Raw genomic sequence first — 19878 nt, 5'->3', positions numbered from 1 at the left:
TGAAGGCACGGTCAAAGAGAAAGGTTTTGAGACCGGCCTTGAAGGAGGAAAGGGAGGAAGCGGCGAAGGCACTGGGGGATGGAGTTCCAGAGCCTCGGGGCTGAGAGGCTGAAGGCCCGACCACCGATAGTAGGGCGGTTGGGGCGGGGGACGTGGAGCAGACCGGAGCCAGAGGAACGGAGGGTACGGGCAGGTAGGTAGGGGGATAGTAGGTTGGAGAGGTAGGAGGGAGCAAGGCCGTGAATGGCCTTGTAGGTGAGGATGAGGATCTTGAAATTCAAGATCTCTCCTCCCTAAACCTCACTCTTCACATCAATTCACCGATCCACAACCGTGGCCATGGCCTTGACCTCGTCATCACCCACAGCCTTGACATTTCTGACCTGAGCATAATGGACAAGGCCTTCTTGGACCACTTCATCATCTCCTTCTCCTCTCACATCCCTCTTTACTCCACCAAACCCTCAACGATGGTAAAGGCTACCCCCTGAGACCCTCACAAAGGCCTTCACATCCTCTGATATCCTATCCCTCTGGAATTCCACTCGCAGAGATCCTGAAGCAGCCGTCCAGCTGCTCCATGATCGCCTCTCCTCCACCTTCAACACTCTCGTCCCCCTGAAATCCAGGACCATCTCCAAACCCACCCGATCTCCCTGGTATAACAGTCATCTCCACTCCCTAAAAACCCATACCCGGCTGCTCGAGCAAAGATGGCAGAAAACTGGCCTGACAGTTCACCACCAACTGTGGTTCAAGTATCTCCACAGCTACCGCCGTTCGTTGCTGCATGCGAAAACGCCTTCTACTCCAACATCCTCTTGGAGGCAAAAAACAACCCTAAAGTCCTTTTCCCACCACCCACTACCTCCTCCGTGCGCCCCCTCAGGCCTCCTCAATCTTCACATCAAATGTCAAATGTGAGGAGGTCATGGACTTCTTTTCAACTAAAATAAATAATATCCACCTGGCAGCCTCATCCCCCTGCCTCTAGTCACCCACCACCACCCTCCCTCCGTCCCCCTCATCCTCCCCATCATCAGCTCCTACCACAACCCCCATCCTACATTCCTTCCTCCCCATCTCTCCTTCCTCCCTCTCACCCACCAACATCGATGAAACACACCACCTGTTGCCTCAACCCCCTCCCCACCAACTTGATGGTCATCCAGCTCACCCTCCTCTGCCCACTACTGGCTGATGTCATCAAGCAGTCCCTCTCCTCTGGATCAGTCCCTGCCCCCTCCTCAAAATTGCTGTCTTCACACCCCTCCTCAAAAAACCTTCCCTAGATCATCCACCTCAGTGGGAACACACTTACCTCGGCTGGACTATTCAAGTCCTAACTCACAAACAGCCAGCAGTACATCTACACAGCTCTCACCCGGTTAGCTGTGGGGTCCCCCAAGGATCCATCCTTAGCCCCCTCCTCTTCCCAATCTATATGCTCCCTCTTGGGGATGTCATCTGCAGGCATGGGGTACATTTCCACATGTATGCGAACGACATCCAACTCTATTTTTCCACCTCACTTTGCGACCCCCAGTCCCCTGATGTTCTGTCAGCTGCCTGTCAAACATCAGGAGCTGGATGAGCGTGAATTTCCTTCAGCTAAACGTTGACAAGACAGAAGCCATACTCTTTGGCTCTCGTCAACGTCTTCAATCTCATGGTTATCACCTCCTCCACCTACCCGACCTGCCTATAAAACTCTTCAAACCCATACGCAACCTTGGCATCAGGTTCAACCCACAAATATGCTTCCTCCTCCACATCTGGTCCCTCACCAGCACTGCTTTCTTCCACCTCCGACACATCGCCCATCTCCGCCAATACCTCACTTCAAAAGCCGCCAAAACCCTGGTCCATAACTTCGCCACCTCTCGGCTGAACTATTCAAACACCCTCCTCGCTGGTCTCCCCTCCACTACCATTCATAAAATCCAGGTCATCCAGAATTATGCCGCCTGCATTCTTACCTGTACCAAACTCCGCTCCCTGATCACCCCAGTCCTTGCCAGACTGCACTGGCTGCCTGTCCCAGAGGTGATCAATTTCAAGATCCTCACTCTTGTTTTCAAATCCCTCTACTCCTCTGCAACCCTCGACCTCTCTGACCTCCTCTCTCCTCAAAACAGTGCCCGTTGCCTTCGCTCCACTGTGTCTGGCCTCCTCCTTATCCCCCAAATCCTGTGCTCCATCAGCGGTCGTGGCTTCAGCCACTATGCCCCAAGGCTCTGGAACTCCCTTCCTCACTCCCTTCGCTTCACCCCCTCTCTTCCTACTTTCATGTCTTGGCTGAAGACCTTTCTTTTCGACTGTGTCTTTGGTCACCTTCCTCCCCCTCCCCCTGGCTCAGTCCCAGGATCCATTATTGTGAAGCGCTCTGAGACTCCGTCCGGCATGGAGGGCACTATATAAATCCAAGTTGTTGTTGTTCGGTCACCCTCCTATCCCTACCCTCTCTGCCCTCCACCCCTCCTGATCCCAACCACCAGCTCGGGTGTGGATCCCTGACTGTCCAATGCCTTGGGATATCCTTCTGATGTGAAAGGCGCTATACAAATATGATTTGTTGTTGCTGTTGGTTAGCCTGCTCGCCTCGCAAGTGAGAAGAGCTGGGTTTGATTCCTGGGCAGAGCGAAACCTTAGACAAGTTTCCTTACTCTGCACAAATCTGTTTACCTGAAGTGAATAGGAACTCGCTTCCTAAGTCGATTGGCAGATCGCTTTCCGAGGATAATAATCCCCCACCCCAAAATTCGTCACTCAATTGGTCACAAGTGAGTGCTTCAATACAGACTGCTGTGCGCAATTGGCTGCTATGTTTCGTCCACAAAATATACAATACACAGCCAATCCACTTTACAGTAAAGCCTGTGCAGCGCTTTGAGACGTCTCAGCAATGTGATAAGGCGCTATATCAAATGCAAGGATTATTATTGTTATTATAACGTTGAACGCGAATCAGTTGCGTATAATTTATAATTTGCATATCTCAACGTCCCCACAAACAGCCATGAAGTGAGCGAGCGATTTTATTCGGGGGTTTGTCGGCCAGGAAACCGGGAAAGAGAGGGAAACTCCCTTCTTTGTCCTCCCCCAACAGCGCTGCGGGGAATCTTTAATGTTCCTCCCTCACTGCTCTGCTCTGTCTCAAGAGTGCTTCACAGTAATGGATCCCGGGGCCGAGACAGGGGGAGGGGGGTGGAAGATGATCAAAGGTGCGGGTGAAAAGAAAGGTCTTCAGCAGAGACCCAGAAATAGGAAGAGAGGGGACGAGGTGAAGGGAATGAGGAAGGCAGTTCCAGAGCCTCGGGGCGTAGTGGCTGAAGGCACAGCGAACGAGGGTGGAGCGAAGGACTCGAGGATCAATGAGAGCCCAGACCCGGTGGAACGAAGGCAACGGGGACTATTGTGAGGAGAGAGGAGGTCAGAGAGATCGGGGGTGCAGAGGAGTGAAAGTATTTGAAGACAAGGGTGAGGATCTTGAAGTCGATCCTCTCTGGGACAGGCAGCCAGTGCAGTCTGGAAAGGACTGGGGTGGTGCGCGTGAGCGGAGTTTGGTGCGGGTGAGAATGTGGTTGGCAGAGTTTTGTATGACCTGGATTTTATGGATGTTAGTGGAGGGGAGACCGGTGAAGAGGGCGTTTGAACAGTCCAGCCGAGAGGTGACAAAGGCATGGACCAGGATTTCAGCGGCTTTCGGAGAGAGGTATTGGCGGAGATGGACGATGCATCGGAGGTGGAAGAAAGCAGTGCTGGTGGGGGACTGGATGTGGGGGAGGAAGAATAATTGGTGGTCGAACGCCTAGGTTGCATAAGGGTTCGGAGAGTTTTAGGGGGAGGTCAGGTAGATGGAGGAGATGAGTAACGTCTCATCCGAAAGATGGTGCCTAAGACAATACGACACTGCTCTCTCTCTCTCTCTCTCCCACCGGTGCTGAGCTGGAATGTCATCTTAGACACTGTATGATTCCAAGTCCCTGACGTGTGGGGGGGTGGCTTGAACCCACAACCTTCTGACTCAAAGGCGAGAGATAGAGCGAACCGGGGTGACTTGTTTTTATCTCTGTGACTGTGACCTATTTAATTTTTAACACCATAGTTTCAGCTAATCTTATCACGTACTCTTGAGTGGAAATAATGAACTTTTTCATCTTTGCGATGTGTCAAAGCAATCAGCAAAAGTTGCTAACTTCCTCTCTCCTCTCCAAGTGTGGCTCTTAAGAGTTTAAACATTTCACACCTCCAATTTCTAACTAAACAGTACGAAACACACCCCAACCTCAGATTAGGTGAGACATCTCTTTAGGTCATTTGCAAGAGAGTGTGTGAGATAGAGCAAGAGAGAGAGAAAGAGAGACTGAGACACAGAGACTGAGACAGAGAGGAGAGAGACTGAGAGAGAGAGAGAGAGAGACCAAGAAAGTGAAAGAGAGAGAGAGAGAGAGAGAGACAGAGATGTCAGAAGAACATCCAGTTTGTATGATCTCTCGTCTCTTCAAATACCAGTGTCAAACAGTTTGTGACAGAATCCCAGTGTTCACACACTCCCCCGCCAGTGAAACTTTATTCTGTCTTTACACACAATGTGTATCACTGGAAGTGGCTACTCAGCCCAATCAGTTAGGGACTGAGAGAGAGCGAGGCAGAGACTGAGAGAGAGAGAGAGAGTGACTGAGAGAGAGAGAGAGACCGTGAGAGACAGTGTGAGACAGAGAGAGAGAGCGAGTGAGAGAGACAGGGAAAGAGAGTGATAGAGGGAGAGTGACTGAGAGAGTGAGAGAGACAGAGTGAGAGAGTATGATTGAGAGGGAGAAAGAGAAAGACAAAGAGAGAGAAAGAGAAATGGTGCCTATATTTCCCAGGGGTCTCCTAACCCCCATTCTCGCTCACTCCCACAATCTATTTTCCCCTCTCCATTGTTTCTTCTTGAAACGCATCAACACTCTCATTCCCTCCCAGCTCTCTGTCTCTAACACTGCGATCAGCTTCACTGCTCTCCTCTGTCTCTAACACTGCGATCAGCTTCACTGCTCTCCTCTGTCTCTAACACTGCGATCAGCTTCACTGCTCTCCTCTGTCTCTAACACTGCGATCAGCTTCACTGCTCCCCTCTGTCTCTAACACTGCGATCAGCTTCACTGCTCTCCTCTGTCTCTAACACTGCGATCAGCCTCACTGCTCTCCTCTGTCTCTAACACTGTGATCAGCCTCACTGCTCTCCTCTGTTTCTAACACTGTGATCAGCGTCACTGGTCTCCTCTGTCTCTAACACTGTGATCAGCCTCAATGCTCTCCTCTGTTTCTAACACTGATCAGCGTCACTGGTCTCCTCTGTCTCTAACACTGTGATCAGCCTCAATGCTCTCCTCTGTCTCTAACATTGGATCAGCCTCAATGCTCTCCTCTGTCTCTAACACTGTGATCAGCGTCACTGGTCTCCTCTGTCTCTAACACTGATCAGCCTCACTTCTCTCCTCTGTCTCAAACACTCGGATCAGCCTCACTGCTCTCCTCTGTCTCTAACATTGGGATCAGCCTCACTGCTCTCCTCTGTCTCTAACATTGGGATCAGCGTCACTGTTCTCCTCTGTTTCTGACACTGTGATCAGCTTCACTAATCTCCTCTGTCTCTAATACTGATCAGCCTCAATGCTCTCCTCTACTTTTGACACTGCGATCAGCCTCACTGCTCTCAACAACAACTTGGATTTATATAGCGCCCTCCACGACGGACGGCATCTCAGAGCGCTTTACAGTAACGGATCCCGGGGCCGAGCCGGGGGAGGGGGAGGAAGGTGACCAAAGGCGCGGTCAAAAAGAAAGGTCTTCAGCAGAGACCTGAAAATGGGAAGCCAGGGAGCGAGATGAAGGGAGTGAGGAAGGCAGTTCCAGAGCTTCGGGACATAGTGGCTGAAGGCACGGCCGCTGAGGGTGGAGTGGAGGACTCGGGGTACGAGGAGGAGGCCAGACTCTCCTCTGTTTCTGACACTGCGATCAGCCTCACTGCTCTCCTCTGTCTCTAACACTGATCAGCGTCACTGTTCTCTGTTTGACACTGTGATCAGCCACACTGCTCTCCTCTGTCTCACACTGGGATCCGCCTCACTTTTCTCCTCTGTTTCAAACACTTGGATCAGCTTCACTGCTCTCCTCTGTCTCTAACACTGCGATCAGCCTCACTGCTCTCCGCTGTCTCTAACACTGCGATCAGCTTCACTGCTCTCCTCTGTCTCTAACACTGCGATCAGCTTCACTGCTCTCCTCTGTCTCTAACACTGTGATCAGCCTCACTGCTCTCCTCTGTCTCTAACACTGCGATCAGCTTCACTGCTCTCCTCTGTCTCTAACACTGTGATCAGCCTCACTGCTCTCCTCTGTCTCTAACACTGCGATCAGCTTCACTGCTCTCCTCTGTCTCTAACACTGTGATCAGCCTCACTGCTCTCCTCTGTCTCTAACACTGTGATCAGCCTCACTTCTCTCCTCTGTCTCAAACACTCGGATCAGCCTCACTGCTCTCCTCTGTCTCTAACACTGTGATCAGCCTCACTGCTCTCCTCTGTCTCTAACACTGTGATCAGCCTCACTGCTCTCCTCTGTCTCTAACATTGGGATCAGCCTCACTGCTCTCCTCTGTCTCTAACATTTGGGAATCAGCCTCACTGCTCTACTCTGTCTCTAACACTGGCATTTGCCTCACTGCTCTCCTCTGAGATCTCTAATACTGTGATCAGCGTCGCTGCTCTCCTCTCTCTGACACTGGGACCAGGAATATTGCTACAACGGCTGAAACATTTGCCCTCAGTGGCTCAGACATAAACGGGGAACAGTTGAAGTGAGGTTGACGGTGACTCACCACAAAGTAAGAGGAGACAAACCGAAGCTATCATTTTAACAAATTTGCATCTCTGGCGGTGCTGAGAGGAAGAGGAATCGCAGCAGCTTGAGATCACCCGGCTAAGGAGCAGTTTATCAGATCGAATGAGTATGTGACGCTGACAGGAAATGAGATTCTATTTTGACGGGAAGTATTTTCGAAACTAAAACAGGTGCAAGATTGAAATTGTAAATAATCCTTATTGCTTAGTGGAATGAGACGTCTCAAAGCGCTTCCTAGGATTATACTGTAAAGTGGAGTGTGCGAGTCAGTAGTGTCTTTGTGTGTGTGTCTGAGTGGGTGTATGTCTGTGAGAGTGTGTTTGTCGGTGAGTGTGAGTATGAATATGTCTGAGTGTATATGTGTGTGTCTGTGTATGTGTGTGTGCATGTGTTACGTCAGAGTGTGTGTGTATGTCTGAATGTATGTGTGTATGCATGTGCGTGTATGTGAGTGTCTGTGTGTGCATGTGTTTGTGTGCATGTGCATGCCTGTGTGCATGTGAGCTGCTGTGTGTGTATGTGTGTGTCTGAGTGAGTGTGCCTGTGATCTGTGAGTGTCTGTGTATGTATGTGCCTGTGAGTGTTTGTGTGTACATGAGTGTGTGTCTGTGAGTGTATGTCTTGGTATGTGAGTGTATGTCTGGGAGTGTATGTGGGCGTGTGAGTACGTGTGTCTGGGAATGTGTGTCTGAGTGGATGTGTCTGTCTGAATGTGCGTGTGTCTGATTGTGTATATTTGTGAGTGTCTGTGAGTGTTTCTGTATGAGTTTGTGTCTGTGAGTGTATCTGATTAAAGGTTTCTAAGAGAAACATCTGTATGAATCTAAACCCAAACTATCTATCAGTTTGCTTCCTTCGAAGAAGATTATATCACTTGAGAATTAGCACATCAAGAAATGTGTTAATAGTCTCCAAACCCAACTGAGAGCTCCACTCATCACACTTACATATCAAGTGCAAGGATTATTATTACTATCAGTGATTGAAAGCAAAAGAACAAGTGGTGGAGGGATTATGAAAATGATTTAAGAGAGGTGCTGAGATGTGCTTTTAAACAGACATAATACGAATGAAACGTCTACTTTTTCTTCTCTATTTCTTTCATATTTCTGATTTCCTCTTTCTTATCTCACAGTGATTAATAATAATAATAATAATCCTTGCATTTGATATAGCGCTATTCACGGCTTCTAGACGTCTCAAAGCGCTTCACAGAATATACTGTAAAGTGAATTGACTGTATATTAGTGGGCGAAATGAGGCAGTCAAATTGCACACAGCAGCGTCTCACAAACAGTCGTGGATTGAAGTGACCAATTTATTATTGTTCTTTTTTACCTTGAGGGATTATTATTAGGCGTGTGGAGTAGGGAAAGTCACCCAAGGTTTCGCCCTGCCGGGAATCAAACCCAGGTCTCTCGATTGTGTAATTCATCAGCATCCACCCCCCCACCCCCATAGAGTCATAGAATTATACAGCATAGGGTTACACCTGAACAGGGCTGTGACCAATATCCTTGCAGTGAGGTTAACTAGTGCTGTGGGGAAGGGTTTAAATTAATTTCGAGGGGGGGGGAAGGAATCAGGATGTAGTATCAGACAGGACAAGCAAGTTACATAGAGGAATGGGAGAGACAAATAGCAAAGTAATAAGGAGTAGTCCAGAAAAAGGAGGGTTTAGACGGAGGAGAAATACAGAGCAGACTCAGTCTGTCTTGGGGTGCAAGTGCGTAAATGCACGCAGTGTCACAAATAAGATTGGTGAGCTGCGGCTAAAGTTGCCACATGGGGTTATGATGTAGTGGCAATAACGGAGACCTGGCTCACACAAGGACAGGAATGAGAGCTGAATATTCCTGGCTGCAATGTATTCAGGAGGGATAAGGAAGGAAGAAAAGGAGGGGGTTTGGCAATATTGATTAAAGACATGGTTACGGCCCTGGAATGATACCTTGTGCTAGAGGGCCCCAAAAAAGAATCTATGTGGTTAGAGTTAAGGAGCAGAAAAGGAACTGTTACTCTGTTAGGTGTATAGTATAGACCACCAAATAGTGGGAAGAAGATAGAAGATAGCAAGCAGATTTCAGAAAGATGCAAAACCAATAGAATAGTGATAATGGGGGACTTCAATTGTCCTTACAATATCTAGTTCTGGGGAATGAAGTAGGGCCAAGCCAAGGTGGAGTGGAAAGAAAGATTGGCAGGTAAAATAGCTAATGAGCAATGGGAAGCCTTCAAGGAGGAGATAGTTTGGTGACAGAACAAATACATTCCCAGAAAAGGGAAAGAGGGCATTCAAACTTCCCCGGATGAATAAGGAAATAGGGATTCAAATAAAACAGAAAAAGGAGGCTTATGATAAATGTCAGGTCCAAAACACAGAAGATATTCAAATAGAATATAGAAAGAATAAAGGAGAACTGAAAAAGGAAATAAAAGGGGCAAACAGTTTGTACGAGAAAAGATTAGCAGGGTATGGCTGACGTACTGAATGAGTACTTTGCAACTGTCTTCACAAAAGAAGAGGATGCAGCCAATGCCACAGTATCGGAGGAGAGGGTAGAGAAATTGGATAAGATAAGAGTAAACCGAGAGGAGGTACTAGAAAGGTTAACGGTACTCAAGGTAGATAAGTCACCCGGTCCGGATGGGATGCATCCTCAGTTACTGAGGGAAGTAAGGGTGGAAATAACGGAGGCTCTGGCCACAAACTTTCAATCCTCCTTGGACACCGGGGTGGTGCCAGAGACTGGAGAATTGCAAACGTTACTCCTCTGTACAAAAAGGGGCAGAAGGATAAACTCGGGAACTAGAGGCCAGTCAGCCTAACGTCAGTAGTGGGGAAACCTCTAGAGACTGTAATCCGGGACAAAATAAATTTTCACTTAGCAAAATATGAATGAATAAAGCACAGTCAACACGGATTTGTTAAAGATAAATCGTGTCTAATAAAGCTGATAGAGCTATATGATGAAGTAACAGAGAGGGTGGATGAAGATAGAGCAGTTGATGAAGTTTATATGGATTTTCAAAAGGACATTTTGATAAAATGTCACATAAGACACTTCTAAGCAAAATAGAAGCCCACAGTATTAGAGGGACAGTGGCAGCATAATAAATAATAATAATAATCCTTGCATTTGATATAGCGCTTTTCACGTCGGGAGGACGTCCCAAAGTGTTTCACAGAATATACTGTAAAGTGGATTGACTGTATATTTGTGGGCAAACGCGGCAGCCAATTGTGCACAGCAATGTCCCACAAACAGTCATGGATTGAAAATGACCAATTTATTATTGTTTTTGGTTTTGGAGGGATTATTATTAGGCTCTGTGTGGAGGAAGGAAACTTGCCCAAGGTTTCGCTCTGCCTGGAATTGAACTCAGGTCTCTCACTTGCAAAGCGAGTGCTCTAACCACTGAGCTACAGGACTCCACTTGGATACAGAACTGGCTGGGAGACAGAAAGCAGAGAGTGGTGGTGAACGGTTGTTTTTCTGGCTGCAGGGAAGTGTACAGTGGTGTACCCCAGGGGTCAATAAATAACCTGGACTTTGGTATACGGAGTACAATATTCAAGTTTGCAGATGATACTAAGCGAGGGTGGAGGTCAATAGCAGACTACAGGAGAACATAGACAGAATGGTAAAGTGTGGCAGCTGAAGTTTAATGTGGATAAAACAAAGTGATGCATTTTGAGAGAAAGAATGAGGAGAGACAATATAGAACTGTATTTCTATATTCTGTATTTCAGTTTTGGTCTCCTTATTTAAAAAAGGACATACTTGCCCTAGAGGGGGTGCGGCGTAGATTCACTCGGTTAGTTCCTGGAATGAGGGGACTGACCTATGAGGATAGGCTGAATAAACTGGGGCTGTATTCTCTATAGTACAGAAGAATTAGGGGAGATCTTATTGAAACATATAGGATTCTTAAAGGGCTGATAAAGTAGACACTGAGGGTCTGTTTCCCCGGTAGGAGAATCTATAACCAGGGGTCACAGTCTTAAAATTAAGGGTCAGCCTTTTAGAACAGAGTTGAGGAAACATTTCTTCACTCAGAGGGTAGTGAATTTATGGAATTCACTCCCCTAGAAGGGCTGTAGATGCTCAGTTCTTGAACATCTTCAAGGCTGAGACTGATAGATTTTTTAAAAAAAAACTGAGGGATGAGGGGATATGGGGAGAGGGCGGGTAATTAGAGTTAGGTCTGAGGATCAGCCATGGTCTTATCAAATGGCGGGGCAGGTCCGAGGGGCCGAATGGCCTACTCCTGCTCCTAATTCTTATGTTCTTATTTTCTAATATAATCTGATGGTAGAATCTTAAAGGGGGTGAAGGAACAGAGAGACCATGTAAGTAAATTTTACAGGTCAGAACAGGTAGATAAAGCTGTTAAAAAAGCATACGGGATACTAGGCATTACAAATAGGGGCATAGAATACAAAAGTCTGGAAGTTATGATGAACCTTTATAAAACACTGGTTAGGCCTCAGCGAGAGACTGTGTTCAGTTCTGGGCCCCACACTTAGGAAGGATGTCAAGGCATTGAAGAGGGTGCAAAGGAGATTTACCAGTATGGTACCAGGAATGAGGGACTTCAGCTTTCAAGAGAGGCGAGAGAAGCTGGGATTATTCTCCTCGGAGCAGAGAAGGTTAAGATGAGACTTAATAGAAGTTTTCAAAATTATGAGGGGATTTGATGGGGTGAAGAAGGAGAAACTCTTTCCACTGGTGGGTGGGTCGGTAACCCAAGGACACCGATTTAAAATAGTCGTTGAAAGAAACAGGGGAGGTGAGGAGAAATTGTTTCACACAGCGAGTTGTTGGGAAAAGGGTGGTGGAAGCCAATTCGATAACAACTTTTAAGGGAGAAGGACATAATTATTTGGGTAGGACAAGTTTGCAGAGCTATGGGGAGAGAATGGGGGAGTGGGATTGATTTGGAAGCTCTCTTCAAAGAGCTGGCACAGACACGATGGCCTCCTTCTGTACAATTCTATGTTTCTATGAGAAGGAGGCCATTCCGCCCATTGTGTCTGTGGTGGATCTTTGAAAAGAGCTATCCAAATCAATCCCACTCCCCCGCTCTCTCCTCATAGCCCTGCAGACGTATCCTCCCAAAATAATAATTGTTATCGAATCGGCTTCCACCATCCTTTCAGACAATGCATTCCAGATCCAAACAACTCGCTGTGTGAAAAAATGTATCCTCACTTCTTCATTTGACTTTTGTTTTCACTTCTTATTTCCCTAGAAAATAACAGTAATGCTTGTGTTTGTGTTTTATTGCGTCAAGAAGTCTTGAAGCGCTTCACAGGACACACTGTAAAGTAGATGAGATGTTAAAAATAATAATCGTAATCCTTCCAGTTGACATAGCGCCTTATCAGGTCATTAAGACGTCTCAAAGAGCTTCACAGAATATACTGTAAAGTGAATTTGACTGTGTTATGTGCTGAAACACAGTAACCAATTCTTCATAGCAGTTAAATCTCACTCCCCGTCCATGCCCTGTTCAGGGCGGACGTTAAAGATCTCCTGCGGCACTGTCGTGGGCCGGAGAGGAAATTATCATCATTATAATAAAATGAGGGGAGGGGAACGTGTATTTGCTAATGGAATGCACATTCACTGTGAGATCTCAAAGAGGAAATTGAAAATACAGAAGAAAAATTAAATTTTCTCTCTGGTTTGGGAATTACCGACTGAGCCCAGAGTTCATCATGAGGACGTGGTCACACTTCCCCTTGACCAAGATGTTAAAGACCTCCCATGGCACTATTCAAAAAGAAAAGGGTGTTTCTCTCTCTCTTCCTCCCAGTGTCGTGGCCGACAATCCCCCAAATGGCTGTTTGAGGGATGTCACTGTATACAAATTGGCTACCACGTTTCACCCATAAAACACAGAGTCACTACACTTTAGTGTATCCTGTGAAGCGCTTTGAGACATCTCAACTACGTGATTAGGCACGATATCAAATTCAACGATAATTATTATTATCATAGGAACAGGAGTAGGCCTTTCAGCCCATCGAGCCTGTTTCGCCATTAGATCATGGCTGATCTGTACCTCAACTCCAATTACCCACCCTTTGCCCCATATCCCTTGATACCCTGACCTAACAAACATCTATCCACCTCAGTCTTGACAATGTGAATGGATTCAACCATAATCCAGTCTTTTGGGCTATGATAAAGGTGCTGTGTTGAATGCAAGGATTATAATCCATGATTCTTATTCTTTAATGGATTTGTGCATATGATGTACCTGTATTTTTTTCTATACACTTAGAAATTCAGCGCCCATCAGCGAATCCTTCCTCACAGGCAGCTCACATCTGTGAGCTATACGTTCATTCGGAAGCTTTTAGTTAAAGCTTTCACAGTCCAACAGTTTATAGTCACACAGCAAACGGAGGCACAGGGAATAATTGTCCCTCCGAGGGCCAGCAGTTAGTGCTTGAGGACAAAACAATCCGTGCTATTTGCTCCTACTCCATTTCGGGAAAGCTTGCCAGACAGTGCTTTCAATGGCAAACAATGTGGTTTTAGCTGGTTAGACTCCAGTAGTTATCCCAATTCACACTCTGGGGTCCCCAAGCCTTGGCTCTCGCCAACCTGTGCCTAATACGCTCTGGAATTAGGTAAGCAGGATGTGTCCTTCCAGGGAGAGAGAGTGCGTATTCCATTCCAACAATCTATCTCTGGGATTTCTACGTGCAGGTGGGAGGCAGGGAATTCTCAGTTTGGATTGGAGACTCTTAAGCACAGAGATGGGTTTCCGCATGTGTCAGACACCCGGCTGGGCAAAAATATCTCAGTATCTGTCTCACTCTCTGTGTTTCTCTCAGTCTTCCAGTCTCCTTTCTCTCTCTCTCTCTCTCTCTCTCGTACAGAGGCTCTGTGTCTCTCTCAGTCTGGAGTAATGAGTTGCGGTGTTTAAACACTTTGTGTGTGTGTCAGCCCGGCTCAGTCGCTGTGTGTCAGCCTGGCTCAGTCGCTGTGTATCAGTCTGGCTCAGTCACTGTGTGTCAGCCTGGCTCAGTCGCTGTGTATCAGCCTGGCTCAGTCGCTGTGGGTCAGCCCGGCTCAGTCGCTGTGTGTCAGCCCGGCTCAGTCGCTGTGTGTCAGCCTGGCTCAGTCGCTGTGTGTCAGCCTGGCTCAGTCGCTGTATGTCATAAGAACATAAGAAATGCCAGAGGAAGAAAGACCACGGTACATCTAGTTCGCCTTCCACCTTCCTGGCAGTCGCATGTACATATATCCCATACTACCTATCCCATAATGTTATTTCCCAAAATAAAACTATCTAATCTGTTTGAAGGAATCAACGTTTCCTGCTTCAACCGTCTCCCCGGGAGCCTGGTCCACAGGTTCACTATTCGCTCACTGAAATAGTGTTTGCATAGATTCATTTTGAATTTACCCTCTTCAATCGCAGGCCGTGGCCTCTGGTTTTACTATTCTGGACAAGTTGTCAGCCTGTCATGATCTATATTGTTTTGCCCCTTTAGCATCTTAAAGACAGCAATCGTGTCGTCTCTCAATCTTCTTTTCTCCAGTGTGAACATACACAATTTACTGAGTCACTCCTCAGAGTCCAGTCCTTCATTCCCTCAAGAATTCCGATTGTATCTTCTCGATTTCATCAATATCTTTTTTGTACTGCGGTGACCAGAACTGTACAGTCTCTAAGTATTGTCTCACCAATGATCTATACAGTGGCAGGATTACCCCACTATTTTGGCTGCTATCGATCTTTTGAATCATCCCAACACCTGGTTTGCTTTATTCACTGCCACAGAGCATTGTTGGGAGAGCTTCAATTTATTATCAATCAGGACCTCCAGGTCCTTTTCATTTTCCATACGTATTATTTTCCTTCCGTTCAAATATTTGTCCCTTCCAGGATGTTTTGTTCCCATGTGAAGTACTTTACATTTCTCCACATTGAATTTCACCTGGCACTGATCTGCCCAATTTCCAAGTATGTTCAAATCCTCCTGTAACCTATCTTGTTCAGCTTCACTCAGTCGCTGTGTGTCAGCTTGGCTCAATCGCTCACTTGCCTCTCAGTCAGAAGGTTGTGGGTTTGAGCACCCCACACACTTGGGGACTTGGAATCACACCTGACTCTCCAGCACAGCGTTGGGGGGACAGAACGCCACATTGTCGGAGATACCATTCTTTGGATGAGACGTTAAACCTCATTCAGTCTCCGTCTGTGCTCTGTTCAGGGCGGACGTTAAAGATCTGCATTTGATACAGCGCCTTATCAGATCTTCGAGACGTCTCAAAGCATTTCACAGAACATAAAGTGAATTGACGGTATATTTTTTCTTAAAGTTAAACTGTGAAACACTTCGGGGCATGTCTTTGAGGGGTGCGAGTGGGTGGGGGTGGGGGGGAGAAGGCGCTATAAAAATCCAAGTCATTCATTTTACAATTAAATCTCTGGTGCGGTTAATGAGCAACTGGGGTGAAGGAGTGGGATATTTGAGGGCAGCAGCATTGTTCACCAATGGATCTGACCGTTCTTTCCTCTCAAACTGTGTGTGTGTGAGTGTTTATGTACGTATATATATGAGCGTGTGTGTGTACTTGGGAGAGAGAGAGTGAGAAAGAGAGTGAGAGACTGGATCCCTGTTAGGAAGGGGTGAGCAGTGACTGTGCTGATGTGTGTGGGCCTGAGATGTGGGCAGGCTGTCTTCTCATCATCACTGTCCTCTGGGAGGCTTCAGGTGCGTCAGAGGAAGAGAGAGAGACAGAAAGAAAAAAAGAAAGGAAGGAAGGAAGGAAGGAAGGAAGGAGAGAAAGAGCGAGAAAGGAAAGGTGAAAAAGAGAGGGAAAGAGAGAGAGGAATAATGAGAGACACAGACTGTCAAACAGTCTCCTTTCTGATCCCAGTTCCAGCCACAGGCACAAATAGGAAGTGTGAGGAGAGAGGGGGAGGGAGACAAAAAAGGAAGAGAAAGAGTGAGAAAAAGATGTAAGGAGAGAGAAAGGAGAGGGAGAAAGAGAAAAAAGAGAAAAAAGGGAAAGAGATAGAGAAATCAATAAAAAGAGATAGAGCAAGAAAAATAAAGAAAAAACGAAAGAGAGAGCAAAATAGAGTGAGACAGAGAGAGAGCAAGAAAGAGAAAAAAGAGACAGAAAGAGCAAGAGACAAATTGAAAAAAGGAAGGAGGGAACAACAACAACAGATGAAGAAGGAAGGAAGGAAGGAAAGAAGGGAGGTAGGAAAGAGCGAGAAAGAGAAAGAAAGAACAAAGAGAACTAGACTGTTTGTAGGACTCTCCTATGCACAATTGGCTGCAGCATTTCACCTACAAAATATGCAGTCACTACACTTTACAGTATATTCTGTGAAGCGCTTTGAGACACCTCGAAGACGTGATAAGAAGCTATATCACCTACAAGTATTATTATTGTAGACTGTGAGCTGTAAGCTCAGAGTCAAAGACGAGAGAGAGAAAGAGAGAGAGGGAGGGAGGAGGGGCTGAGCGAGTGTGACATTAATGTGATTGAAATATTTCCTTTCCACAGGCAATGTGGACCCAGGGAATGGAGAGAGAGAGATGAAGTGGTCGCTGAATGAACCAAATTGCCCTTTAACCTGGTCTCTCTTCCAGGAATCGGGAATGTGTTTCAAATATTTTTCCAGGCTTTTGGGCTGGCTGGACTCAGAGGTAAGATCAGTATCTGTAGCTCAGTGGTTAGAGCGCGAGAGGACCTGGGTTCGATGTCCTGGTGGGGCGAAACGTTGGGCAAGTTTCTTTACACCTCTGTTTACCTAGCAGTAAGTAGGAAACCATCTCTTAGTCGATTGGCGGATCGCTTTCCGGGGGTAATAATCCCTTAAAAAAAAATTTGGTCACTCAATCCTCGACTGTTTGTGGGATGCTATTGGCTGCTGTGTTTCGCCCACAAAAATATGCAGTCAATTCACTTTACAGTGTATCTTGTGAAGTGCTTTGAGATGTCTCGAAGACGTGATAAGGTGCTATTTCAAATGCAAGGATTATTATTATTTGTTCTCATTATGATGATAATAAAATAATTATGATTACTGTCTCTGTTTTGGGGGTAAAGCTGGCTTGCAGGGCTTCAATGAACGGTTCACACCTGGCCTCCATCCACTCGGAGGATGAGAATAACTTTGTGTTCTACCTGATAAGACGGAAGACTCCCTACGATATAAACGCCTGGATTGGATTGCAAAGCATGTTTATGGTGAGTGAGTGAGTGAGTGTGTGAGTGAGTGAGTGAGTGAGTGAGTGAGGAGTGAGTGAGTGAGTGAGTGAGTGAGTGAGTGAGTGAGTGAGTGAGTGAGTGAGTGAGTGAGTGAGTGAGTGAGTGAGTGAGTGAGGTAGTGAGTGAGTGAGTGGTGGGTGGGTGGGTGGGTGGGTGGGTGGGTGAGTGGGAGAGTGTGTGGGTGAGTATGTGAGAGTGTGAATGAGTGATTGCGGGTGAGTGTGGGTGAGTGTGTGAATGGGTTTATGTGAGTGTGAGAGAGTGTGAGTGAGTGTATGAGAGTGAGTGAGTGAGTGTGAATGAGTGTGTGAGTGAGTGACTGTATCCGATAGCCGCTGAAACCCTGGTCCATGCCTTTGTCACCTCTCGGCTGGACTATTCAAATGCCCTCCTCGCCGGCCTCCCGTCCCTTCCGCTACCATCCATAAAATCCAGATTATACAAAACTCTGCCGCCCGCATTCTCACCCGCACCAAACTCCGCTCCCCGATCACCCCAGTCCTTGCCAGACTGCACTGGCTGCCTGTCCCAGAGAGGACCGACTTCCAGATCCTCACCCTTGTATTCAAATCACTCCACTCCTCTGCATCCCCCGATCTCTCTGACCTCCTCTCTCCTCAAAACAGTGCCCGTTGCCTTCATTCCTCCGGGTCTGGCCTCCTCCTTGTACCCCGAGTCCTCCGCTCCACCCACAGCAGCCGTGCCTTCAGCCACTATGCCCCGAGGCTCTGGAACTGCCTTCCCGAAAGATGAATGGGGGAGTTCAGAGAATTGCGTTAGGAAAGGTGTCTCAAACCCACAAGGAACCAACTAATATTTTCAAGATCCTCTCACTCGTCTACAAATCCTTCACGGTCTATGTCTCCGACCTGCTTTCTCCCCACTCCACTACGCACTGGCTCCGCTTGACTGGCTCCGGCCTCCTGCTTGCCCTTGTGCCCTCTGTTCCATCCTTGGCGGCCATGCTTTCAGCCACTACACTGTCACTCTCTCCCACAATCCCTCCGCCTCGCCCCCTCCTTCCCCGCCTGAAGACTTGCCCGTTCGACCACGCTTATGGTTACGTCACCCCTCCCCTGGCTCAGCATCAGGCTCCGCCACTGTTAAGCGCTCTGAGATGCTGCCCTGGGTGAAGGTTGCTGTGTAAACGTGCTGTGTTGTTGTTGTTGTTGACATGTCTTTCCTGTGACAGAGTGATGAAATAAACAAGTTTGAATGGATTGACCAATCGATGGTTAATTATCTCAACTGGGGACAATTTTACAAAGACATCGCTGGCTCCTGTACAAGAATCAATCCATGTACGTCATCAGCCTCCCCCTCCCTTGTGACTGAATGTCCTCCTCGAGGGGGAGGGTTAAGTGGGGGCTCCTTGAGGGTGAATTGGCTCCATGGTGACACATTTGGCAATGGAATGTCAGAATCGAGCCAGCCCTCTGTGCAGGTCTCTAGTCCGGTTCCTGAGCCAGGCAGGTCCGCAGTATTCCAGGGCACTCATTGCTGATGATTGCACAGCCTGGTCCGGCTCATTGGCAGGACCTCGAAGGGCAGACCAGTCACTGGGGGGGCAGGGAATCCTCACACTCAGCTCCTGTTAACCCTAGGGGAGTGTTGCATTGTCAGCGCTGCCTTCAGATGAGATTAAACCTCACTGCTCACTTGTGTCCTGTTCAGGGAGGACATTAAAGATCTCCCATGGCACAGTTGAAAAAGAGAAGGGAGTTTCTCTCTCTGTCCCGGTTTCCAAGGCGACAAACCACCAAATAAAACCACAGCTCGCTCCACGGATGTTTGCGGCGATGTCGCTGTGTGCAAACCGGCCACCGCATTTTGGTCACAAAACACAGTCACTGCACTTTGCAGTGTGTCCTGTGGAGCGCTTTGAGACATCTCGACAACGACATGATAAGGCGCTGTGTCAAACGCAAAGCTTATTATTATTATTATAATATTTATTATTTTACAGACGGGACCTGGGAGGTCCTATTCGGTGACGAGGAGCTCGGGCACGTGTGCAGTGTAGAAGCTGAATATTAGTGACAGCCCCAGGCAGTGGGGGCTGGTGTGACTGCAGTTACCTGCTGTGTCTGTCTCTCTGTGAACTGTGCACAAGTTGAGATGAGCGACTTCAATGACTCAATTGTATCAGAGAGCAATAAAGCGTAACTCTAATCAACCCAGTTCATGTGATTTATTTCACACATTCTCTCTCTCGCTCTCTCTGCTGGGAGGGAGGGAGGGACGGGGAGGTAACCAGGGTCTTCTGGAGCCGAACTGGCTCCAGGGTAACATGTTTGGCAATGGAATATCAGAATTGAGCTCACCCTCCGTGACAGTCCGGGAGGGTCCGCAGTATTCCGGGGTCGGGGGGTGCAGAGGAGTTGAGGGATTTGAAGACAAGAATGAGGATCTTGAAGTCGATCCTTTCTGGGACAGGGAGCCAGTGCAGTCTGGCCAGGACTGGGGTGATCGGGGAGTGGAGTTTGATGCGGGTAAGAATGCAGGCTTCAGAGTTCTGGATGGCCTGGATTTTATGAATGGTAGTGGAAGGGAGACCGGTGAGGAGGGCATTTGAATAGTCCAGCCGAGAGGTGGCAAAGGCATGGACCAGGGTTTCGGCGGCTTTTGGGGAGCTGTATTGGTGGAAACGGGCAATGCGTCGGAGGTGAAGAAAGTGGTGCTGATGAGGGACTGGATGTGGGGGAGGAAGGATAATTGGGTGTCGAACCTGACG

At 47.6% G+C, this 19878-nt stretch overlaps 2 protein-coding genes across 6 annotated transcripts in view; one reads left to right on the top strand and one right to left on the bottom strand.

Annotated features, from left to right (window-relative positions):
• LOC103191585 (integrin alpha-X-like) overlaps positions 1-6926 on the bottom strand; it is a gene marked incomplete in the record, with an annotated part of 145644 nt that extends 138718 nt beyond the window's left edge. The window contains 1 exon segment of the mRNA XM_042346870.1: positions 6866-6926. Coding sequence (XP_042202804.1) covers positions 6866-6899 — 34 coding nt within the window.
• LOC103179639 (snaclec rhodocetin subunit delta-like) lies at positions 6709-19320 on the top strand. Of its 5 annotated transcripts, none has more exons than XM_007895018.2 (5): positions 6709-6871; positions 16437-16579; positions 16983-17123; positions 18337-18445; positions 19111-19320. In XM_007895018.2, exons 2-5 carry the CDS (start codon positions 16469-16471, stop codon positions 19179-19181), a joined length of 432 nt encoding a protein of 143 aa, XP_007893209.1. In that variant the 5' UTR covers positions 6709-6871; positions 16437-16468; the 3' UTR covers positions 19182-19320. The 5 variants fall into 5 exon arrangements, with proteins under 5 accessions (XP_007893209.1, XP_007893206.1, XP_007893207.1 ...); XM_007895015.2 differs by lacking the exon at positions 6709-6871 and adding an exon at positions 6945-6994; XM_007895016.2 differs by lacking the exon at positions 6709-6871 and adding an exon at positions 6998-7058.
• The last annotated feature ends 558 nt before the right edge of the window (positions 19321-19878 follow it).

Source organism: Callorhinchus milii, unplaced genomic scaffold (genome assembly GCF_018977255.1).
Source record: "Callorhinchus milii isolate IMCB2004 unplaced genomic scaffold, IMCB_Cmil_1.0 Scaffold2, whole genome shotgun sequence".
Lineage (NCBI taxonomy): Eukaryota > Metazoa > Chordata > Chondrichthyes > Chimaeriformes > Callorhinchidae > Callorhinchus > Callorhinchus milii.
This window is presented reverse-complemented; position numbering and strand designations above follow the sequence as displayed.

Excerpts from the sequence above, each read along its gene's own strand:
- LOC103179639 (XM_007895014.2), top strand. The coding sequence starts at position 15,583 with ATGTGGGCAGGCTGTCTTCTCATCATCACTGTCCTCTGGGAGGCTTCA. Across the intron at positions 15,632-16,436 it reads TGTCCTCTGGGAGGCTTCAG|GCAATGTGGACCCAGGGAAT; the intron begins GTGCGTCAGAGG and ends TCCTTTCCACAG. Across the intron at positions 17,124-18,336 it reads GATTGCAAAGCATGTTTATG|AGTGATGAAATAAACAAGTT; the intron begins GTGAGTGAGTGA and ends TTCCTGTGACAG.